Source organism: Miscanthus floridulus, chromosome 17, assembly GCF_019320115.1.
Source record: "Miscanthus floridulus cultivar M001 chromosome 17, ASM1932011v1, whole genome shotgun sequence".
In the NCBI taxonomy this organism is placed as follows: Eukaryota; Viridiplantae; Streptophyta; class Magnoliopsida; order Poales; family Poaceae; genus Miscanthus; species Miscanthus floridulus.
This window is the reverse complement of record NC_089596.1, coordinates 15,859,960-15,886,174: the sequence shown is the minus strand read 5'-3', so window position 1 is coordinate 15,886,174 and position 26,215 is coordinate 15,859,960. Positions and strand designations below refer to the sequence as shown.

Below are 26,215 nucleotides of genomic sequence, written 5' to 3'. Positions count from 1 at the left end.
AATGAATAAGAAATATGTTGAAACAATACAGGACACCGGTAACAATCACAGAGGTGCTGAGCAAAAAATAAGAGGATATTGAAAAAGCAATTGAATTTGCAATTCCTACACATCTTGCACGGGTCAAAATCTGAAATCTCACCTAATCATGCTTCTCATGTATATTTTGTATTTTCATCATCTTATTTGTGTTATACTTGTTAATGTAATACAAGTTTAAATCAAGCGAATATGTTTTTTTATTGAATTTAATATTTTATGTTTACGTTCTCATATAATGCAAATCGGTGAATATTTTTTTATTTAATTTGATATTTGGAGTTTAATTTACATGTATTTAATTTGTGTCATTCAAGTAATTCACGTCATCCAATATTATGTATAAGATTTACTATTTTAAAGCACAAAAATTCAATTTAACATCATATGTTGGTACATTGATGGCAAAAGGATAATTAACATTCATATGATCAGCTCATAAGACAGGGTGGTAATGGAATGCTGACTATACTTGTCCCTTCGTTGACATGGATTCCTGTGAGTTACTCTAGTGATGATGCCACCGAAGCCGTTTACTGCTCTTGCCCGTGAGTTACTATAGATTTGAGACTGGGTATTATTTAATTTTTATATCAGTTGTCTTGTGAACTTATACTAAGATGAAGTTTTTTTTGTGTGTGTGCTAATTTTATCAAACTCTGGCATAAAGTGTAACTAATTTGGTGAAATGGAGGAAGGTGAACAGACTTCTAATTATTCTCCATAGATGTTATCTAGTGACAAGTTGTATTTATATACAAGATGCTGACATTGATGGCAAAGGGATAATTAACATTCATATGATTAGCTCATAAGACAGGGTCGTAATGGAATGCTGACTATACTTGTCCCTTCGTTGACATGGATTCCTGTGAGTTACTCTAGTGGTGATGCCACCGAAGCCGTTTACTGCTCTTGCCCGTGAGTTATTATAGATTTGAGACTGGGTATTGTTTAATTTTTATATCGGTTGTCTTGTGAACTTATACTAAGATGAAGCTTTTTTGTGTGCGTGTTAATTTTATCAAACTCTGGCATAAAGTGTCAACTAATTTGGTGAAATGGAGGAAGGTGAACAGACTTCTAATTATTCTGCATAGATGTTATCTAGTGACAAGTTGTATTTATATACAAGATGCTGACACGTTTTCTCATTTACCATCTATTGGTTTAATGTATTTGCAAGGGGTAGATGACAGCTGCCACCTTTATTTACATGTGCCCCTATAGGATTGTGCCATTTAGCATGTTCCACACTCTTCCAACAAAATATCTAATTCTATATTATTCTTATCACCTTTTTTTTTTTTCTAAATTCATCATAATTTTCTGAAACATATAGGTCGAGTAACTTCTCAACTTCATCATGAAGTTAGGTTGTTTGATTTACTCTTTTCTTTGCCATGATGCACAACAACCACCTTGATCATGCAACCTTGAGAATATTATAAAATGTAACTATGTATTGCTAATTTCGACCTTTCCAATATGACAAACCAAGCTAGTAAATTTTAAATAAAAATATGAGGTTGGTATTTTCATTATTGCAAAAGCCACGATCTAACCACCTATTCAGATGGTTTCTTTTTTATTTTGCTTAATGACTTCACTTAAGAAGTTAAGATTACTCTTGAAAAAACACTTTGTAGTGCGGTAGTAGAGGCTAGAGACAAAGGATATTGTTGTATCCACTAGTGTTCAAATCCTAGTAACTGATTATTTTATAAATTAGTATTACTCCTCCTAAGTATCAAAGGTTTCTTACATTAGGAGAATTTTCGAACAGCATATGTAACTGTGAGAAGTGGCAGCACCTTCAAATTAAAGATATCATTTTCGTTGATGGAGCTAGTTTTTTAAATGAACCGAATAGGAGCTGCATATTATATTAAAAAGATGAATCTAGATTGGATAAAACGACAGAGCAATACGACTCCAACAAAAATAACTAAGAGTTAACTAAAAACCAAAACTACACCAGGTAGTTGGATTGAATTATCAAAGCAACCCGCATACCAAAGACCACATCACTGCCCCTCAGCGGAAGAAGGCACAAAGAACATCACTCCACATCCAACCCAACACCATCACCGGATGATAAAACTACCAAGTTGACACACCGTCATCACTGCACGCTCCACCGTTAAAGATGATGTCGCACACCGAGCAAGCCACTATCATACAAGGCAAGTCTTTGCAACTTGCAAATTGTGTGGCTATCATGGCATGGTTGCCGCTTGCACCATCTGCCGACATTATCCTACATAGCTAACCACTACCATGAAAGGATAGCTGCCACAGTTCGCTACAAGTTGCGAAGCCAACACATGAAGCAACTATCTCTAGTTGCTGGCTGTGTAGCTCTAATCAACCCAACCGCCTTGCCAAAAAAAATAAACAATACATCAAAGTGGGTGTTTTTAGCCGTCAATCTCAAAGTATCTGTGCAAACCAAAGGAGCAATGCACTTTTATTGGCCACCTTGTGCTGCGTAGCCTCTTGCTAACCTTGCGGCCACCTCTATAGCCTGTCCAGGGCACTGACTGTGGAGCAGGTCCGAATTCAACAGTCGTTTCAGTGAACACACACACTTTACAAGTACGTATTTATCAGCATCCATGATACTAGGAGAATCTTTTAGGGCGTCCGCAAAGGTCCGAGATAGCTGATAGCTCGGAGTGTGTCCACGTAGACCTTGCCAGCGATTCACAATTTCAGCCATCCAATGGTTCACATCTTCCGATAAGCATGGCCCCACTTGTCATAATTATTTTACTAAACTTACCGACGTGGGGAGAGAAGTTGCGGGGAAGATGCTTCCTTGGTGGGCCTGTGCCCGGGACACGCGCAATAGACTAGCGAGATGTTCGTCGCTAGCGAGAACAATTTTCAGCTTTCTCTGTGCTCCACGTCGGATGAAAAGCTGAGCCAGCTGGCTCTGAGCTGGGGGGTGTTTGGTTGGAGCTACTAAACTTTAATAGCTACTAAACGGTTTAGTCACTTTTAGTAACTCCAGAGTTAATAAAGATGACTAAAGCCTTTTAGCCATAGCGTTTGATTAAAAAGTTACTAAAATAACTAAAAACTACTAAATTTAGGCGAACCAAATAGGCCCCTAGTCCGTTGAGGATGTCATTGATCGGCTCAATAAACAATATTTTTTTCTCTCAACAAATTAGCTAATAGTATTTCCAGTCATGTCTTATCATAAACAGGGCACTTGTTACCTCACTTATCAACACCAATGATGATAATAATGATAATCACAGTCCCAGTGACAGTCTCAGTATCGCGGCAGCCGGCAGATAGCACATTCATGCACAAGTACAAACAACAGATAAAAACACCGAACAGAACGGATTCTCTGAATATTCATTCATTCGCGCCACCCATCAGCACCAGATTGGATCACTGCATGTAGTTGGAGTTGGAGTCGGGGGAGGGGAAGAACTCGAAGCGCATGAGCAGCTTGACGGAGCGCAGCGGCTGGCCCTTGTGGTCGGAGAGCCTGACGGAGCGGATCCCGGGGCGGAGCTCCCACACCGGCAGGCATGTCTGGCCGCCGAAGTCGTCCTTCTGGTGGTTGTCCGACTCGTGCACCTCCACCCTTAGCAGCGCCAGCTCCGGCGCCGCCAGCGGGAACTCGCCGAACTCGTGGTCCCACGCGGGGATCCAGCTGTCCATCACCACCCGCGTCTGCTCCATCCTCGTGTCCGCCGCGACTCCGGCGATCCCCACCCTCGCGTAGAAGTCCGGCGGCGAGCACCTGTCGAAGTGCGTCTTCCGGAAGTCGAACCGCCACCCGTCCCCCATGTACACCGTCACCTTCAGCCTCGTCTTCACCGGCAGATCGGCTCGTGATGGGTCGAACAGCTTGCCGCCGGCGGGGTCGCTGTTCATCAGCACGTCGGGCTTCTTGACGTAGCCGCAGCCGCCGTTCGCCCGGAACATCCCCTGCGTTAGCCACAGCTTCCTTCCATGGCCCTGCATGTTTGCCGCCACCATCTGCACTCCGTACCTCCACCCCATCAGCGGGTTGTAATTGGAGGACGTGATGCGCGTCGACCGCGGGAAAATGCGCAGCAGATTCCGCTGCGTGAACCTGAAACGGTCACCAAATCCGTCGAACTGAGCTGAGATGAACCTGAACAGTGTTAGTTTAGTTTATCTGATCGAAATAGTAACTGAAAATTAAGCTGACCCTGACCTGATGATGTGATCGCCATGGGAGACGATGGCCTTCTCGTAGGCCTTCTCCCCGAGGCTGAGGCGCGTCACCTTGTCGGGGTCGACCCTGAGGTCCTGCTCCATGTCGTGCTTCCGCCTGGTGAGCTGGATGGCAATGAGGCGCCGGTACTCGTTGTCCGTCCCCTGCCGCGCCTTCTTCTCGGCCTCCTCTCCCACCTCCTCCTCGGAGCCAGCGGCCTCCGCCGCCGCCGCGTACGACTTGCCGCTGTACTGCTCCGACATCTGCTTGTTCCATTTCCATCATGCATCCAATTCAGTGTTCAGGTTCAGGCATATATATCCAGCTAGCTGGCTATGGCTTGATGAGTCAGAGAGACTGCAGCATGCAGTCGATGCACGTGCCTGACGGGCGGTGGTCTTATCGTCGGAGATCTCCTCCCCCCAGACGCCCTCCTGCTCCTCCGCCTCCTCCTCCTTGCCGCTCTGGGTCTGGAGGTACTCCTTTGGCGCCTTGGTGGAGATGATGATCTTGCCCTTGAGCTCGTCCGGGGAAGGGAACTCCGCCATCTGCTCCGACTCCGACACGTACAGCATCTCCCCGAAGGTTTCCTTCAGCATCTGATAGCAAGCAAGTTAGGGTTGTCGATCAGTTCTCGCCATAAGATCCAGATCGGAGGCTCGGAGCAGCCAAGCATGAGAAGGAGATCGGTGCACAGGCACCTTGGCCACTTTGGCTTGGAGGTCCGGGGTGAGGTGATCTTCCAGGGTGAGGATGACGGGGTAGGGTGACGTCGCGAAGGCGTGCTCCTTGATGGCCGCCAGGCACTTGATCAGCTCCACCGGCGACGTCCATGTCCTGCCCCGCACGCACCATCGCCGTCGTCGTCGTCAGTGGCAAGGAGCAGGATATATAGCGTATTGGGCCGGATTTTAGGTTGGGCTTTTATTTCCCGCGACAACAGAACCCACCCACCTGCCGTGGAGGACCTCGACGTCGTCCTTGGCGGCGTTGGGCCAGAGATCCAGCTCGATGACCCGGACGCCGTCGTGGAGGGCCTTCACGATGGGCCTCTCGCTGGACCCGCTGCTCAGCTGGTTCCCTGTCAGGTACGAGTTGTGGCCCGTGTAGATGAAGTAGTGCGACAGCGGCAAGCCCATGTCCTGGTAAACCTGCACTATTCGTCCATGCAATTTTTCATATTAGTATTTCTTATTATATCATCTGTGCAATTAATATATATGATTATAATTCCCTAAAAATATATATATGATTGTAATTTTTTGCGAAGAACAATATATGTGGTCATATGAACCAGATAATAATAAAGTAAAATTTCCAAGGCGAGGAGAGATAAAGTAAAGTTTCTGTCTAGTCAAAACGTTAAATGTAAATAAGGGATGGGAATATATATTTATTAACAACAGTAAAAAAAGGTGTTTGGATGATCATCGCGTGCCTAACCTAACTGCGATGTTTGGTAAAGCACAACTTGCATCGAATATATCCAACACCAAATCCAATCATTAGACATTAGGGGTCACGCGTGCATTACTGTATTATTAACCATTTCAATCCATGTAGGTCCTTGGCCTTCTTTTTGTCTAGGTGACACTTTAATTTTCTACATGTTTCTTTTTCGTTATGAGGTGGGTGGCACTTGCTTTTACAAGAATCTAATCACACCAGATCAACTCAACGTCAGCACTATCATTTGTGAGCTTGTCAAAAAAGTTCCAACTATACGAATTGTAGCTCAGTTGGATAGATTCCTTTTGATATAGGCTATCTACCTAGGCTCCCGTCATTCACTTGAGCAGGTGTTCATATTTTCCTAGATTTATCCTAGGATTTAACTAGAGCTATTATTTCAGTGTTAGATAATTTGTCACAATAGCAGAACGCATGTGGTGACTTTATTAATCTTAAAATTTACCATCTCAGTTTTTCATAAGTACTCATAAGGGGTAAGATGTGTACACTTGCGTTCATACTATCGAGTGTGCGTACATGTATGTGAGCGTTAGTGTATCTATATAAACGATTTGGAAAAAAAAGAAAGTTATGTACCTTATCTCTAGGTACATATGCATATGGATGCATGTGTTGTCTTGTATGTCAACCGGTTTTAGTTCACTTTTCTACTAAATTTATCGTGTGCATGTTATATATGTTTATTTTAGCAAGTTTTGGATTGACACAATAACCCACAACAATTGGTACTAGCTGTACTATCTCACCTGTGATCTTATTATTCTTAATTGAGAAGAATTAAGCAATACATCATGCCTTTGTCAAAAGATATAGGCAGATATATAGCATGATGGCAATCCCAACCATTGCATAGGTCAATGGTGAGTCAGCTCTCCTCTTGAGCCGATACCAGAGTTTGGTTATTATTATCACCAACCATAGTCAAAAGACGAAAGCACATACTTCCTCTGTTCCTGAAAAAATAGATTCCTAGGCCAAAAATTTGTCCACCAAAGAATCGATTCCTAAGGTAGGCACTCCACCGGCCCATTTAATTTTACCTCGGAGTTTCCATCGCATGCTTGATTCCCACCTTCTACATTTACGTCGCATGTCTGGTCCCCACCTTCTGCTTTTATGGCAGCTCTCTCCCTCCCATGCTGAGACTAGACTCCCTCTTCTCCATTGCCGCACCCTTTCCCCTTCCTGTGTCTCTCTCCCCACCACCGCTCCAAGGCCGCAGTGGCATTTACGATTCTTGGCAACGGAACAGATGTCCACGATTTTATTAGGGGTACCATGGTCTTTTCTCTCATTTGCTACTCTATCCTAAAGTTCCTAGAAATTAATTCTTTCAGGAACAGAGAAAGTACATGTCATGATGTTATTGTTTAATCTGGATTACCCACCCACTATGAGTTTTCAAATTGCAACATGCATATGTAAATTGTGAGCCTTAGGTTGGCTACTTGGCTTCACTGGTAACTATCCTGATTCCATACTCTAAAAATATGGCAACGACTAGCCAACTACTGCATGCTTTGTTTTGGTCAATTTCTATATCTGCATAAAATGTACTAGAATTACCCTTAACTTGCAAGAACTCGTAAGAAAAGTATCAGTCTTGCTTTGCACTAATTTTTCCTTTATAAAAAGAACAATATTAGGAATATGTGTATTTCTTATGGTTAATTATTAATTTGTGTCTAAAACTATGTAACTATCTAAGTAGTTAAAATACTTTTTGAATAATACAGTAAAAGTCTTCAAAACTTGAACAGTGAAAATAAAAATAGAATAAAAACAAAAGAAGATAATATAACAATATCTATCTTGATCAGCAACAAGAGCTATTAGGTAGATTAACATGCCTGTGATAGAAGGAAGTACTTTAATTGACATTAATATCTAAAATTATAATCAGAGCAAGGACAATAGATGGATGAATTGACTTATTTCTGACTGGAGGAAGTATCTTCTCAAATACTTCAAATGATCGTAAATAGAATATCCATCTAGGTTTGTTGTGAGTCAAACAATTTTCATAACCATCAATATATAAATTTGGTATACGAGGACAACACAAGAGTGGTATTACTAGACTCATTATGAAAAATGCTTTCATGATATAAGTCTTCATTTAAGGTAATATTTTTTTATAGATATTTCTAATCAACAAAATTAGAAGAGATTGACCAAGACAAACACAGATTGACTTATTTATGACCGGAGAAAGTACTTGTTGCCCTCTTTGTGGAAGCATGACATGAAGAGGAAACCTGGTGTCAGATAATTTTTTAATTGTGATTATATACTTCTAAATTTTTGTTGTTCTATATAAAGTACTTTACTACTTGCTATATGTTTTGCAAATATATTTTCAAATGTCCTCCAAAATTATCACTACACTTGACACGTGTAATGGACCTTCAAAGTTTCAGACAAAGAATTTAAACCTGAGCGAGTACATAAGCCAATAGAATATGAGCGCTTCAACATAACTTCACTGCCAAGTGATTTTTGCCAATGTACCCACAAAAGTTCAAGCAATAGGGATATATATGCAAAAGAAAATGTGACATAAGAGAAAACCATGAGGACTCAAAACTTTGAAAACAAGGAATACATTATAATTTTCTCATTTGTGATGCAGTTTTCCATATTTATTATAGAAAAACCTGTGTTAATCTTTCTGTGTTAGGCAACATACCCATTGATAAGAAGACATTGCATGCCTATTATGAGTTTTTGAATTTCATGCTCCGCTAGCTCAGTCTTTCAAAGTGCTCATAGGGATAGTTATTGTGTGGACATGTATATGAGCATATTTGTGTCTGTACTGTGTTTCGTATTAAAAGAAGGTACGAACTTATAACTTTTTGTAACACATACCCCATAAGTGAAAAAAATATGTGGAGAAAGGTAATTAATGTGTGCTTCCAACTATATTTTTAGACGTAAAATAATTTTACTAGTATATGTTTTGCAAATATGTGTTACATCACAAAATCGATGTAGAAGTTGCATTAGCCTAATAATATATACAGTGACACATAAATCTCAACAAAAATGACACATTGATTCTTCTTTGTACGTACCAGAGAGTCACATCGACCACACAAGCTCATTAGAAATTGTATAGAAGCTCACTGTCAAGTGATTGTTGCCAACTTACCTACTAGGCTATTACCAAGTCTCTGACCGATTTGGACATTCGAAAAAGAAATGGAAGATGAGAGAAGTTGTTCAAAATCAGGGATTTTAATAAGGCCTATTTCCTTCAATATTGATATTTATTCCATATAAACTTAGTCAAATTTCAAATTGTTTGGCTTGGAACAAAATCAAAATGACAGTCTTTGTGGAATGGGTAGCATAATTGAAGTAAAAAACCTTCATGCATACTCAAAATTGTTTGATTTGGGACAAAATCAATGACTCTTTGTGGAATGGATAATATACTTGAAGTGGTAATCCTTCATGCATTTTGGAGTTAGTTGATTAGTTGAAGCTATGCTAAAGCCAAACTACATCCCCTAATCTTGGTTTGTTAGTACCACTTCTAGTACTGTAGATGGTTAGCGCGTGGTTTGTTTCAAAAAAAAGTTGGTTAGCGCGTGCATGATTCATATGGTCCTACACACGTGTAATGCGACTATGATGTTGGGTTTGGAAGGACAGTGCACATGGGCTCAACAGTGCTTGGATTGTACAGCTTGCCCCTGATCCTCGGCACAAGTTCGTTTGGCTGTGGCTTGTCGTAAACGATCGTAAATTTCCAGCTGCAATAGTATTTTTCTCTCACGCAAATCAGCCAGCAGTATTTCTTCACGAACCAGCAACGATACGAATCAGCCAACCGAACAGGCTGATGAACTAACGGCAAAGCTTTTAATCCTGTCAGAGCCAGTATAATAGCAGGCTGACGTGGAGGGGGGAGAGAGAAGAGAGAGGAGAAATGGGCTACCGGCTTAGAAATAAGAACCGAGAAACTCTGTGAGAGATATAGGTGCGCCATGTATTAATGCTGAAGAGCTAACTATTATATGAGTGGGCTGAGAGGTAGGTTGTAAGGATCCTTGCAGCTAGCAGCTGACTATATTATTAGTCTTGCTCTCAAATAAAACCCTATCCTTTCTTGAAATAATGGTCCCAAATATACCGGTCAATACGACATACTCCTTCCATATAAGAAAGAATGCAATACAAGCATAGTGTCATGTTTTAGTATTTTTAATTTATTTGACCAATTATATTATAGATAAAAAGTATTAATATTTATGATATCAAATAAATATCATATCATTAAATTAATTACAAAATGTATTTTTATAATAAATTAATTTAGAGGCAAAATTTGAGTATCATTCACTAGAAATTGGGTCAAATGTGAACCACTTTAACTAACACGTAACCCATAATTGTATTTTTTTTAGGACAAAGGGAGTACTACTTGTGTTGATGTGGCCAGAAAAAAAATAGTAATGATTAACAATCCTTTTTGTTTTTTTAAGAAAAATCCTAATTCTTTTCATAAATGCGTGCATGGTGCATGTACACAATTGCAGAAGGGGTAGCTGCATGCTGTCGTCAGGTCTGCATGACTATGTTCAACTCTGCAGGACTAAACTAAAACCATATAATATACTGTAGATATATACAGATATAAATATTGATAGTCTTTTTGCTGATACTGATATGATATACGAGTAAACTATACTGTTGTAAATCGAACCACAGCATAGTATATGTGGATATGTTTTTATAGGATTCCTAGAACGAATATATAAAAAAAACAGAGAGAGCAAAGTTGTTCAAGAAAAAAAGTTGATGAACTGAAAATATATATTTTTTTAAAAAAGATAGCTGCTAGCTGAAGAAAAACTCACCCCTCGGCGCGGGTCGAGGGCGGCGTTGGCGTCGCTTAAGAGCCAGCGGTGGAAGCCCTCGGCGGTGAGGCCGCCCTTCTTGAGCAGCCTCTGCTCCGCCGCGAACGCCATCACCTCCTTGGCTGCCGCGTCGGCGCCGGCGTCGGTCTCCCCCTGCACCTCCCGCAGGAGCCTCCGCAGCGCCTCCTCCCCGACCACGCCGCCGCCGCCGCCGTCGGCGTACGCCTGGAACACGTCCCTGACCGCCTCCGACGGCTCGTTCGACGCGGCTCGGAACCGCCGCAGGAAGCAGCAGACCCTGTACGTCGTCATGGCCGCCGCGCCGGCCAGTCACCGGTTCCTACCTGCTCCGATCCTTCTTGCTAACTGTGCGTTCGTGCTGCTTCCTGCTGGAATATGACTTGTTAGCTGCTGCAGTCCTTGAGCTAGCTACAAGATGTGTGTGTATATGCTGCTGTTGGATTTTGTCATTTGTGGATACATAGATGGTAGTGGTGGAGCAGTTCTTGCCGGCCTGTGGCCGGTCCTAATATATAGAGTGGAGCATGAGCCGGCAGTAGACAGCGCAGGCATGTGTGGTCACCAAGCATTCATGGATCGGACAAATTGACACGCTAAGTACATATGCTGTGTGTGAGCGAGAGACCAGATTCAGGTGTTGAGTTGCAACGAGTCGTGTCTCCTACAACTAAAAAGAATAAAAATAAGATAATTTTTTGGTGTGACTTTTTTTAAGTCGCTCTTCCCTCCCGTCCGTGCGATACCCTCCCATGACTCCGATGAAAGGCGCCGGCATGTGGGACCGACCTCGTCGCTCTACTTCCTCCGCTTCGCATGCTCGCTAAAGATCCTGCTCTACTTCTCATCACGAGATCCCGCTCGCTCCCCCTCCCCCACGCGTGTACTCCCCTTCGCGAGATCCCGCTCGCTCCCCCATGCGGCCGCGCCGTCATCCTTGCCCTGCGCGCCCGCTCCGTCGCCGCATCCAACCCTCGACGACCGTGACCGGATCCATCGACCATTCCTTCCCGTGACGACCACGCTCTCCGGTAGCCGCTCCTCCTCTCTGGTGGCAGCTTCTCTCCGCGACGAGCACCCTCCCCTCCGGCGGCGGCTCCTCCCTTCGCAATGAACGCGACCTGCGGCAGCCACTCCTCTCTCCAGCAGCGGCGGCCCTGGCACGAGCGAGCTCCGGCGTGGCAACCCCATCATGGGTGGCCTCCCGACGCGGCGGTGACTCAGATCCACGGGGCGGAGGTGACGAGGCCCTAGCTCCCTCTCTTCCTCTTCTCTCACTCTTCCTCATAGGCCGGCGTGTAGGGTGGAGACACGGTGGTGGCATCAGTTTTAACCAGGGAGGGGCTTGGGATGTGCATGGAGGCAGTCAACAGCGAGGCCCTTGGCCTGGTCGCCTGGCCACGTACAAGGAACGGATGCGCCAGTGCACTGCTCCCTCTCTGTTTCCGACTGCCTCTTGTGAGTTGGCATATGCATGTAAGGTGTTTGATGAAATTCCCTGCTGAGTGGAAAGCTTTCGGATGCTTGGCAAGGCATCTATCCATCAATGAAGGTAAGGCATTGGCATTGGCACATATTCCTCTCAACTTCAGCAGAAGATATGAATATGATGCCTACGGGAAGATATTCCTCTCAACTGAAAGCAAACACCACACCTGCAGCTCTTCTTTAATTCGTGGTCTTCATGACAGATCTTATTATTAACCTTTCAGTTGAGTAGATGCAGTAAGGTATAACGATCACAACACTACCAAGAAGATACTTTCCTTGTTTTGCATCCATATTAGATGCAGGTCGTGCATAGCTTGTTATTAAGCATTAAGCAGTGCAGATAATTCTCGCAGCTAGCTCAAGTAAAGCTCACCTGTGTTATGCATTGTGCTGCTATAGTGACATGGAAACCTATGAATTAGGTCTTTATTCACATGTTTGATGCTACTAGATAGAAAAAGATCTACATTCAGAATAGCACACTGAAGTCATTGCCTGAAATAAATTAACATTCAGATCAGCAAAACCATTGAAATTCTCAGTAATTTAGATTACCAACAAAATGTTGCAACCCTTTAACCACGGTGGCATGACTGGTTATGTTTTACTAAATCTTGGATTTCATGAATTTTCATTAATTTAACAGATTTCTACATTTCGATCTGCCAGCTGACGAGTTCCCATTCAAATTCTCCTACTAAAACCACTAGTAACCCCTCATCTCGTGCAGGTACTATGGAATTTTCCCTTTTGCCTAATTATCAAATTAGTCTGGATATAAATGATTCACTATTTTTTTGCTACTCTACGAAATATCCAATTGAATCCTTGTGCTTGAACTAGATATGCACACGATCTAAATTCATGCCATGTCAAGTGTATATTCATATATCGCTAAGTAGTGTAGGATTGAATGTACAGTGCTGTGTTTTTAGGCAATTTTCTTGCAGTACTTCAAAAGCTCCATTATAATGTGGGAATCGAAGGACCGGATGTTTGCATGTAATTGGGTTAGTTTAGGAAGGAGGGATGGGGAGCAAAATTTACCACTAGCACTTGTGGTAGGTTCTCTTATATGGCTCATTATATTCAAACTTTGCTAGGATATGTTTTTTTACATTGTTCTTGATGCATTAAGTATAACTAAAAGCTATTGGTTGCTTAGGAGATACTCCTTTTATCTGATTGCCATGGAGTGAATAAATTTTCCACCTGAAAAAACTATTGTTGCCAACCAGGCAAAGTATTGTTTGTCCCTAGGCAAAGAAATGTATAGTGTTTCATTTTAACAAAAAGAAAAATACTAGACATGCTGTATAGTTTTCAGTTAAAGGAAATTTACTATTTTCAGTCAAGCAGGTGGAGGGCCTGCGTGACCGGAGGGCTGGGTGCTCTGTTAATCTTCTCTAGATACATTGCTTTCCCTTAGACCGTGCGTGCTTCCTTCACCAGGTCTCAGCCAGATTAAGGACGGCCGGGAGGTCACCAAGTATCTCATTAACTAATAAAATGTGTGCGCAGCTACAAGCCTACAACTCCTCATCTACAAGTCAGTTTACTCTTGCATATCCTAGATATTGGATGATATGCCTCTTTTTGGTGTGTTAGTATACTTTGCCTGGACTCAGTTTTGCCTGTTCCCAATGTGCTACTTAATGGTCCTCATCCATAGTTAATGATAGTTCTAGATTGATTCAACTAGGTTAGGCATTTGGTGTGGGATAAATAGATAGTTCATGTTTTTTTTAAATGGCTTTGGCTGCTTATAACTTTTGAAGCAATATGATTAGTAATCGATTAGCAATGGCCAACATATATGGTGTTCTGGTAGGCATTTCATTCATTTGGCCGTCGTAATATAGGATGTTGCTCTCTACTCTTCGTTGTCAGGTTCCTGATTAGGGCCATCTTCTTATTGTAACACCCTAAAAATTGCATACTTTTAAAAATAGTAAATTTGATTTATTTATGCAATTATGTGTGCATTCAAATATAGAAAAATAATATTTTTTGTGAAATTAAAATCAATCATAAGGATATACACATGTTGATGCACTCATGCTGGAGCATTATATTTAATATGTTGAGTGGTTTTGATTTAAATTCAAAAAGATCAAAAAATCATTTGGAAATAGAATTGGAAAATTTATTTGGAAAAAGAAAAGGAAATACTTTTCCCTCCCCTCCCTTCCTCAATTCAGCCTGCTGGCCATTTCTTTCGCCGCCGGCCTGGCTTGGCCTGCTGGCCCAACTCCTCCCCCGGCCCGCTCGCCTCCTCCCGTTTCCTTCCCCGCCGGCCCACCCGAGCTGCAACTACCGCCGTGCCCTCCCCTCTCTTTTCCCTTGGGCCGGCCCAGCCTAGCCACGTTGCCTTCCTCAACCGCCACCCACGCCTCAGCCGCTGACGACCCGGGCCCGCCTGTCGGCACCGTCCCCCACCTCCGCGCCCCGCGCCTGGTCAAGCCGGTCATGCAGCAACCGCCGCCGCGCCCACTTCGGACATGGGAGCGTCCTTTCCCCTACGCCCGGCCTCTTTAAAACAGAGCCGAGACCCGTCACCGCCCTCCCTGCTGCCTCCCCGCTCCACACTTGAACTCGCCAAGCACAGCGAAAGCCAGAAACCACCGCACAGACGAGTCAAAGTCCACCGTCCACCCCTCCACGTGGTCCGCCGTCCCCGAGCCGCCTTCGACATCGTTTTGCACCGTGGTGAGCTTAGCCTTGTTCCCCTCTCAATCTTGGTGCCTTCAATTTGTCGAACCGTGGCCTCTAGGGCCTTAGACAAGTGCGCTAGCGAGCTCCTCCTCGCTGTCGGTCATGGCGAGCGCCGCGCGAGCCATCCCCCGGCCGTGTTTTGTCCCGGGGTGAACTTGCCATCTTCCTCGCATCTTCCCCGTGGTCTCGGATTGGAGAACCATGGCCTGTAGGGCCTGATCCATTCACGGCGGTGAGCTCCTCACCACCAACCATGGCAGCGCCGCCGCGTCGGCTTCGTCTCCGGTGAGTCGCCTCCCCTCTCCCCTCCCTGATTTAATCCTAGCCGTCCATCACGTGATCAAAGGCCCAGGGTGGCCGATACCCCTTCGGGGGACATTTTGCTAAAGAGGACCCCTGGTTTCGCCTAATCAAACCTGCAGTCCTCGGCCATTTTGATTAATTCTAGATTTAATTTTATTTAAATTTGAAAATAGTTCCTTCTATTTACTGAAATGCCACTACACTTTTGCTCATAAAATCGTCGTTTTAGCTCCGAATTGACCCGTTCAAATTGCGTTAGATTCATAATAAAGTTCTCTACATGTTAGTACCACTGTTAACCATGTTTGCAACTTTTAAATTTCATGGTTAGGTTTAATTAAATAAATTGCTATAGGAAACCTCGTTTAATTCATAACTTTCGCGTTTTAGCTCCGATTTTCGTGAACTTCGCGTTGACGTGATCGTAGCGAGACATAGATTCTTTTCATAAATATTTTATCTTGCTTTCTATACTGCTAGTGTACTGTTCTAACTATAGGATTGTTTGCTTTGCATGAATGCTTTTGGAATGTTGTATGTTGCCGTGTTGCTTGCGTTCAGACGGTGAGGAGAACGTTGGAGACCAAGAGTTCTTTGACGACCAGCAGAACCAGTAGGAGTTTTCTAACCAAGGCAAGTATAGCATGGGATCTACCTTGATGTTCTATTCTCCATTTATTAATTACTCATTTGCATGCGTCTAATTTTGATACCCGTAAGGACATCCTAGTGATTGATTATCATGTTCCTTGTTCTCCTATGGGTTATATGCATATGGGTAGTTTGCTAGCGCTCATTGTAACTATACATGATCTACATAATGAATAATGGTTCTATGGAACGAAAAGGTAAAATTTGCTTTTAGACAACAGAATTATAGGGTGAAGGAGCAAATGACTTTCGATCATGAAGCTCTCGGCCCTCCATATGGACTTATCTGTCAGCAAAAGCTGGGACTGACAGTGCAACCATGAGGGTCACATGGCTCTGACTTTAGCTCAGTAATAAGACCTTTTCTAGCTTGTTAGAGGTTACCTTTATAGCGCAAAAGGGGCTTGCCACGTTGGGTATAGGACTGCCCCTGTTCTTATGTGTATAGCCACGAAGGATTTGTGCCATAGGAAAGGGGGGTTCCTACATCTGCCAGTGGAGGAAACCTAGCGGCCCTAACTTGTTAGAGAAACCCATGAAATGGCTTCATAGTGTACCCCGTCCGCTCATCTTGGTAGTGATATGGGAGTAATTAACCCGGGTATATGAGAATTATGACTCACGATGAATGTGCACAACCTCTGCAGAGGATTACAAACTATTATAACAGTCGTGCTCACGGTCATGAGCGGCCCCGAAAACTCACAGAATAATTGGTTACTTATTGTTGTTTATTGATGATGTTATACGATGATAATATGATCCCAATGACTCTGATATCTGATTATGTGGGTTTAAACGGGAGCTTAAGCATAACTTGATAATAGTTGATGATAAAATCTCGACCTACTAAAAGTGCTAACTGCAGTAAACCAGTGTCATTCTTTTTGAGCTTTCATAACCCCATGTTAACTTGTTAAGTACGGGAAGTACTTACGCTTGTTTACTTTCAATATTTGGATAAAAATCCCGGATGGGTAATAGATGACATCGGATATGAGGAGTTCCCAGAGGACTTTTAGGCTTGTGGTCAACAAGTTGACCGTCCCTGTGTTGGAGCTTCCACGAGAGAGTTATCTTTTTATTTTCTGCTGTGTGGTGTAAGACTATGTGATGTTATTAATTGTGAAGTAAGATACACCGTGATGATACCTCTTATAATTTGTCGACTTATGTGTGTGACTGATCCTTGGGCACACATGAGCTTTATGCATTCAATTTTATCCTTAAAATTGGGTGTGACAAATTGGTATCAGAGTCGTGTTGCCTGTAGGACGCAAGCCTAGTTAGAAATAGTCGATTTAGCATCTTTGCTCCACTGGTTTCTTGCTTACTGTCTTATTCTTATTATTTTATTAAAATATTTATGCTTTTCATACCTTAATCTATTATATAAAATTATTGATTCTAATTCTATCTTACTCTAAATCTATAGATGCCTCGTAATCCGAAGACCGCCCGCCTCAGCATTGTAGGCTACCGTGCCATGTTCACCCCCCATGCTCCACAGGTGGAGAAGAAGATTGTGGTCATCTCCAATGATGAGGAGTGGATGGCTACCCCGACTCCTACACCAGCACCTACTCCCACTCCAGCTGTTGCACCTGTCTATGCTACTACAACTACACCAGCGGAGTCATCAGCTACTTCACCTACGCCTGTGCCATCCCCAGCTATCCCTGTGGTGGATGAGGAGATGGGCTGGACGTGCAAGTACTACTTCAAGTAAGCCCCAGAGACAGCCTACTACCACACCCTCCTTACTCATGTGTTGGATGACTACTTCACTGATCTGCATGCCTCCATCAACTACTACTGTGCGGAGTACCAGCACCCTTTGGAGGCAACCTTTTGGAAGGTACAGCTGGTTGTCACCGCCTGGAATGACATCAAGAATGCACATGAGGTGGAGACTGTCCATAGTGCCACTGCCAGTCGGGTCCATGCATTAGATGGCATGGAAGATGCAGCGCAGGATGCCTACATCTACTACCATGGTCATCGTTTTGAGGCCATGAAGGAGGATCATTTTAGGTTCCTTCCTCGCAATGATCATGAGGGTAATTGGCAGGTCCTGGCACCACCAGAAAGTAATCCAACTCTAGAAGCTACTGTACAACATGTCCATGCCATGCAAGGGGTAGATGAAGAGGTCAAGGGAGAGCTGCGTGCATCGCAGAGGGCCGAGAGGCGTCTCCAGAAGCAAGTTGATGAACCGCGTGCTCAACTTGGGCTGCCACCAATCTACAAGAAGAAGCCCCGGTCGTTCACCATGATTGACACCGCCCCATAGGTGTTAGGTGCCTTGATTAAAGTTGCTACGTAGTTAGTTCGTGTGTCATGTCTAGTCTTGTTTTGTCTTTGTGAACTTTAGTGATTAGATGTTTTTAATTGTGAACTTGGATGAATTGGAGTTTGTTTGATTGCTGGAAGTTTGTGGGCATGTCCACAAAATTCTATAGATTTGAACCTTAAGTTTAGATGAGGTCTTAATGCAGATGGGTTGCTTTATCTTATCTCTATTGTGCTATTTTCTGGAGCAGCCTGTATTCTTTATCTTGTATTTCAAAATCTGGGCTGCCAAAAATTCTGAAATTTTTGTGGAGATAACTAGACTTCTGTATCTTTCAAATGTCTCTGGAATCACATCAATATCTATTTAGGTTTGTGAGATCTAGCTGTCACAAATTGATGATTCTACGTAGACTGGAACCCAGAATAGATTCAGTTTAGCTCTGTTTTTTACCATGTATATATCAGAATATGTAAAAGTGTTATAAATAAAAGTTGTAGCTGATCTCCTAAGCTTTCTAACCATTCTTGGTACGCCTCTGTTGGGTCTCTAAAACTCGAGTTATGACAGATTTACTGAACTACTATATTTGAATCTTGTCCAGAAAATTCTCAGCATTGTTCCTTATCTTTTATAAGCTCTCTATAATTTGGAAATCTCTAAAATTTTGCGCATTTGTTGGAAAGTAGATGGCCGCAAGAGGAGGAAGAGGCAGAGGCCGTGGTCGTGGATGTGATGCTCTCATTAATCCACCACCCCCGCCACCAGTGACGATGTAGCAATTGATGGGAATACAAGCGCAGTTGATGCAAGCCATGATGCAACGCTTAGATAACGAACCTGCAAGAGGACCACCGCCTGTTCAGGTCAGAGACAAGCATGGAGAATTCATGAAGGGTCGCCCTTCGGTGTTCACCCATGCCTCAGACCCCTTAGAAGCAGACTATTAGTTGCATGCTATGGAAAAACAACTTAACATAGCACAATGCAATGATCTTGAGAAGGTGTTGTATGCTTCTGGTCAACTCCAGGGAGCAGCTCAGGATTGGTGGGATTCTTTCTAGTATGGACGCCCCAACGATGCTCCTACTGTCACCTGACAGGAATTCAAGGATAATTTCTGGTCATATCATATCCCCGATGGACTAGTGGAATTAAAGCAGGAGGAATTTAGGTCACTTAAGCAAGGATCCATATCTGTGGCAGAGTATCGTGACAAGTTTGCTCAACTATCATGCTATGCTCCAAATGATGTAGCTGATGATAAGGAGAAGCAACGCCTCTTCCTTAAGGGATTTTGTGATAGACTGCAGCTCCAGCTGATGTCCAACACCTACCCTAACTTTTAGTCCTTGGTGAACCGCGCTATTGTGATTGACGATAAGCGCAAAGAGATAGAAGCCAAGAAGAGGAGACTTCAAGGGCAAGCTTCTAGAAGCAACACCTGCCCGCGTGCCTATCCCCAACAGGGTTTTTAGCAGAGGAATCAAGGACCATCTAACCAGGGAAACCGTGGTCAGTATCCTCAGCATAACTAGTTCCAGCAACACCCTTAGTACCAGCAATAGATTGGTAATCAGCGTCTCCCGCAATAGACCAGCAATCCGGCAACATGCCAGGGAATGCCCAATAATACTCCTATGAAGAGTGGTGCACCCAATAACCCCAACGCATGCTACCGCTGTGGAGAAGTAGGTCATTATGCTCATCAGTGTCTAAAGAAGCAGAACCAGCAAACTCCTCAGAACCAGAATGGCAATCCAAAGTTCAATGCCCGACCACCTCACACTGTAAAAGTGAACTATGTGTCATCTGATGCAGCTCAGGAGATGCCCGAGGTCATGTTGGGTATGTTTAGTGTCAACTCTATCTCTGCTATAGTACTTTTTGATTCCGGTGCTTCGCATTCATTTGTTTCCCAAGCTTTTGTTAGAATGCATAGCATACCTTTATGTGCCATGAAAAATCCCATACTAGTAAATTCACCAGGAGGTAGTATGCTAGCTTCTTATTGGAGTCCCTCAGCTAGTATTTCCTTAAGGAGGTAGACTTCAAAGTGAAACCTATTGTGTCGAGAACAATGGGAATTGATCTTATTCTAGGAATGGATTAGATGAAACAACACCGGGCAGTGATTCGGTGTTAGGAGAAATCTATTGTTGTGACATCACCTAATGGAGATAGAATCTATGTAGAAGTGGTAGTGCAAGCTTAGCCAACAGCCACTATTAACTAGTTGGATGGTGATGCCAATAAATAAGATCGTGTTGTGGAGGAGTTCCCGGATATCCCGATGACTTGCCAGGTATGCCACCTGACCGTGACATTGAGTTCATTATTGAATTATTACCTAGAACTATACTAATAGCTAAACGTCCATATAGAATGGGGGTTAATGAATTAGAAGAGCTTAAGAAACAACTAAAAGAGTTGCAAGAAAAAGGTTTCATACGCCCCAGTTCTTCCTCATAGGGGGCACCTGTGATCTTTGTGGATAAGAAGGATGGTAGCCAATGGATGTGTGTGGATTACCGTTCACTTAATGAGGTTACTATCAAGAATAAATACCCTTTGCCTAGGATTGATGATTTGTTTGATCAGTTGAGAGGAGCCTATGTGTTCTCCAAGATTGATCTCCGCTTGGGTTACCATCAGCTAAAGATTCAAAACTCGAACATACCCAAGACAGCATTCACTACACGATATGGCTTGTATGAGTATACTGTTATATCTTTTGGATTGACCAATGCACCTGCATACTTTATGTATCTGATGAATAAGGTGTTCATAGAGTTTCTTGATAAATTTGTGGTGGTATTCATTGATGACATACTGATATTCTCCAAGACTAAAGAAGAGCATGCTAAGCATATAAGGTTGGTCTTGCAAAAGCTTAGAGAACATAAGTTGTACGCTAAGCAAAGCAAGTGTGAGTTTTGGTTGAAGGAGGTCTCTTTTCTGGGTCATGTTGTCTCCAATGGTGGAATAGCAGTGGATCCAGGCAAAGTGCAAGATGTATTGAATTGGAAACCACCAACCAATGTAAGTGAGATTCATAGCTTTTTGGGATTGGCTGGATATCACAGGAGGTTCATTGAAGGTTTTTCCAAGCTTGCTAAACCTATGACAGCTCTATTGGAAAAGAATGCTAAATTTGTATGGTCTGATAAATGCCAGGCAAACTTTGATGAGCTAAAGAAGAGATTGATTACAGCTCCTATATTGATTTTGCCCGACTTAAGCAAGAATTTCTCTATATATTATGATGCATCTCGTTTGGGTCTTGGATGTGTGCTTATGCAAGAAGGAAGAGTGGTGGCATATGCATCTAGACAATTGAGGAAACATGAGTTGAACTACCCAACTCATGACTTGGAATTGGCAGCTGTGGTTCATGCTTTGAAAATCTGGAGATATTATCTAATTGGGCATAAGAGTGATATCTATACAGATCACAAGAGTTTAAAGTATATCTTTACCCAGTCAGATCTAAATCTAAGACAACGTCATTGGTTAGAATTGATCAAAGACTATGATTTGGAAGTGCATTGTCATCCGAGAAAAGCTAATGTCGTAGCTGATGCACTTAGCAGGAAGAGTTATGCTAATGGACTTCGGATGACATTGATGCCAGCAGAGTTGTGTGCTAAAATGGAGTATCTCAACTTGAGTTTTGTCACTAATGCAATGGAATTGGTGATAGAGCCTACATTGGAGCAAGAGATACGCAAAGGTCAATTGTAGGATAAAAAACTTAAGGAGATAGCGGAGAATGTAGTGCTTGAAAAGGCACCAGGATTCAGGATGGATGAGAATGGTACTCTTTGGTTCAAGAAAAGGATATGTGTACCTGAAGTGAAGGCTATCCGTGATGCAATTCTGCAAGAGGCACATAAGTCTGCTTATTCTATACATCCCGAAAGTACCAAGATGTATTTGGATCTTAAAGAGAAGTATTGGTGGTATGGTTTGAAAAGAGATGTGGCAGAGTATGTGGCTTTGTGTGACACTTGTCAAAGAGTGAAAGCTAAGCATCAAAGACCTGCAGGGTTGCTACGACCAATGAAGATTCCTAAGTGGAAATGGGAAGAAGTTGGTATGGATTTTATCGTAGGTTTACCCCATACTCAAAGAGGTTATGATTCAATATGGGTAATAGTGGATCGACTCACCAAGGTTGCTCACTTTCTACCAGTCAAGACTACCTATACAGGTGCAAGGCTAGCAAAGTTGTACATGGAAAGGATAGTGTGCTTACATGGTGTTCCCAAGAAAATTGTGTCTGATAGAGGCACTCAGTTTACGTTGTAATTCTAGCAGAAAGTACATAGATCTTTGGGGATAAGGTTGAATTTCAGCTCTGCTTACCACCCACAAACTGATGGATAGACTAAAAAGATCAACTAGATTTTGGAAGATATATTGAGAGCTTGTGCACTGCAATATGGTACAAGTTGGGATAAGAGTTTGCCCTATGCTGAGTTCTAGTACAACAACAGTTACCAAAAGAGTCTCAAGATAGCACCTTTTGAGGTGCTATATGGACGTAAGTGTAGAACGCCTTTATTCTGGAATCAGACTGGTGAAACTCAAGTGTTTGGACCTGATGTCCTTAGAGACGCAGAAGAACAAGTGAGAATGATTAGAGACAACTTGAGAGTGGCTCAGTCTCGATAGAAGAGTTACGCTGATACTCACAGAAGAGAGCTGACTTTCGAAGTTGGAGATTATGTGTATTTGAAGGTGTCACCAATGAGAAGTTTGAAAAGATTCAATATGAAGGGAAAGTTGGCACCGAGGTATATTGGACCTTTCAAGATCCTAGAGAGACGTGGAGAAGTAGCCTATCAATTGGAACTGCCTGAGAGTTTGTCAGGTGTGCACGATGTGTTTCATGTTTCTCAATTAAAGAAGTATTTGCGAGTACTAGAAGAGCAGATTCCTTAAGAAGAACTTGCTATTAAGGAAGATCTCACATATGAAAAGTATCCGATAAAGATTTTACAAACGACAGAAAGAGTTATAAGGAGCCGAGTTATAAAAATGTGCAAGGTACAGTGGAATCGGTATACAGAGGATGAGGCTACTTGGGAAAGAGAAGAGGAGTTATGAAAGTCTTATCCCCAACTGTTTGAGTAAGCAATCCTCTGAATCTCGAGGACGAGATTCATCTTAAGGGGGTAGAATTGTAACACTCTAAAAATTGCATACTTTTAAAAATAGTAAATTTGATTTATTTATGCAATTATGTGTGCATTCAAATATAGAAAATAATATTTTTGTGAAATTAAAATCAATCATAAGGATATACACATGTTGATGCACTCATGCTGGAGCATTGTATTTAATATGTTGAGTGGTTTTGATTTAAATTCAAAAAGATCCAAAAATCATTTGGAAATGGAATTGGAAAATTTATTTGAAAAAAGAAAAGGAAATACTTTTCCCTCCCCTCCCTTCCTCAATTCGACCTGCTGGCCATTTCCTTCGCCGCCGGCCTGGCCTGGCCTACTGGCCCAACTCCTCCCCTAGCCCGCTCGCCTCCTCTTGTTTCCTTCCCCGCCGGCCCGCCCGAGCCGCAACTGCCGCTATGCCCTCCCCTCTCTTTTCCCTTGGGCCAGCCCAGCCTAGCCGCGCTGCCTTCCTCAACCACCGTCCGCGCCTCAGCTGCTGATGACCCAGGCCCGCCTGTCGGCGCCGTCCCCCACCTCCGTGCCCCGCGCCTGGTCAAGCCGATCATGCAGCAACCACCGCCGCGCCCACTTCGGACATGGGAGCGTCCTTTCCCCGACTCCCGGCCTCTTTAAAACGAAGCTGAGACCCGTCGCCGCCCTCCCTACTGCCTCCCCGCTCCACACTTGAACTCGCCGAGCATAGCGGAAGCCAGAAACTGCCGCATAGATGAGCCAAAGTCTGCCGTCCGCCCCTCCGCGTGGTCCGCCGTCCCTGAGCCACCTCTGACCTCGTTTTGCATCGTGGTGAGCTTCGCCTTGTTCCCCTCTCTCTCTCGGTGCCTTCAATTTGTCGAACCGTGGCCTCTAGGGCCTTAGACAAGTGTGTCGGCGAGCTCCTCCTCGCTGTCGATCATGGCGAGCGCCGCGTGAGCCATCCCCCGGCCGTGTTTTGTCCCGGGGTGAACTCGCCATCTTCCTCGCATCTTCCCCGTGATCTCGGATTGGAGAACCATGGCCCGTAGGGCCTGATCCATTCACGCCAGCGAGCTCCTCGCCGCCAACCATGGCAGCGCCGCCGCGTCGGCTTCGTCTCTGGCGAGTCGCCTCCCCTCTCCCCTCCCTGATTTAATCCTAGCCGTCCATCACGTGATCAAAGGCCTAGGGTGGCCGATACACCTTCGTGGGACATTTTGCTAAAGAGACCCCCTGGTTTCGCCTAATCAAACCCGCAGTCCTCGATCGTTTTGAATAATTTTAGATTTAATTTTATTTAAATTCAAAAATAGTTCCTTCTATTTACAGAAATGCTACTACACTGTTTTGCTCATAAAATCGTCGTTTTAGCTCCGAATTGACCCGTTCAAATTGCGTTAGATTCATAATAATGTTCTCTACATGTTAGTACCACTGTTAACCATGTTTGTAACTTTTAAATTTCATGGTTAGGTTTAATTAAATAAATTGCTATAGGAAACCCCATTTAATTCATAACTTTCATGTTTTAGCTCCGATTTTCGTGAACTTCGCGTTGACGTGATCGTAGCGAGACATAGATTCTTTTCATAAACATGTTATCTTGATTTCTATACTACTAGTGTACTGTTCTAACTATAGGATTGTTTGCTTTGCATGAATGCCTTTGGAATGTTGTATGTTGTCATGTTGGTTGCGTTCAGACGGTGAGGAGAACGTTGGAGACCAAGAGTTCTTTGACGACTAGCAGGACTAGCAGGAGTTTGCTAACCAAGGCAAGTATAGCATGGGATCTACCTTGATGTCCTATTCACTATTTATTAATTACTCATTTGCATGCGTCTAATTTTGATACCCGTAAGGACATCCTAGTGATTGATTATCCTGTTCCTTGTTCTCCTACGGGTTATATGCATATGGGTAGTTTGCTAGCGCTCATTGTAACTATACATGATCTACATAATGAATAATGGTTCTATGGAACGAAAAGGTAAAATTTGCTTTTAGACAACAGAATTATAGGGCGAAGGAGCAAATGACTTTCGATCATGAAGCTCTCGGCCCTCCATAAGGACTTACCTATTAGCAAAAGCTAGGACTGACAGTGCAACCGTGAGGGTCACATGGCTCTAACTTTAGCTCAGTAATAGGACCTTTTCTAGCTTGTTAGAGGTTACCTTTATGGCGCAAAAAGGACTTGCCACATTAGGTATAGGACTGCCCCTGTTCTTATGTGTATAGCCGCGAAGGATTTGTGTCATAGGAAAGGGGGGTTCCTACATCTGCCTGCCGAGGAAATCTAGCGGCCCGAACTTGTTAGAGAAACCTATAAAATGGCTTCATAGTGTACCCCGCCCGCTCCCCTTGGCAGTGATATGGGAGTAATTAATGTGGGCATATGGGAATCATGACTCACTGTGAATGTGCACAACCTCTGCAGAGGATTACAAACTGTTATAACAGTCGTGCTCACGGTCACGAGCGGCCCCGAAAACTCACAGAATAATTGGTTACTTATTGTTGTTTATTTATGATGTTATACGATGATAATATGATACCAATGACTCTGATATCTGATTATGTGGGTTTAAACGGGAGCTTAAGCATAACTTGATAATAGTTGATGATAAAATCTCGACCTACTAAAATTGCTAACTACAGTAAACCAGTGTCATTCTTTTTGAGCTTTCATAACCCCATGTTAACTTGTTAAGTACGGGAAGTACTTACGCTTGTTTACTTTCAATATTTGGATAAAAATCCCGGATGGGTAACATATGACATCGGATATGAGGAGTTCCCATGGGACTTTTAGGCTTGTGGTCAACCAGTTGACCGTCCCTATGTTGGAGCTTCCACGAGAGAGTTATCTTTTTATTTTCCACTGTGTGGTGTAAGACTATGTGATGTTATTAATCATGATGTAAGATACACTGTGATGATACCTCTTATAATTTGTCGACTTATGTGTGTGACTGATCCTTGGGCACACATGAGCTTTATGCATTCA

General features: G+C 43.2%; 1 protein-coding gene across 1 annotated transcript; it reads right to left on the bottom strand.

The window, feature by feature from the left end:
- Positions 1-3,259: 3,259 nt before the first annotated feature.
- On the bottom strand, positions 3,260-11,103 carry LOC136516384 (phosphoinositide phospholipase C 2-like). The gene is made up of 6 exons (XM_066509768.1): positions 10,588-11,103; positions 5,201-5,397; positions 4,948-5,083; positions 4,630-4,845; positions 4,247-4,509; positions 3,260-4,141 (listed from the first exon to the last, which is right to left on the bottom strand). The coding sequence occupies exons 1-6, from the start codon at positions 10,897-10,899 to the stop codon at positions 3,448-3,450; spliced, it is 1,818 nt and encodes a 605-aa protein (XP_066365865.1). The 5' UTR covers positions 10,900-11,103; the 3' UTR covers positions 3,260-3,447.
- Between the last annotated feature and the right edge of the window lie 15,112 nt (positions 11,104-26,215).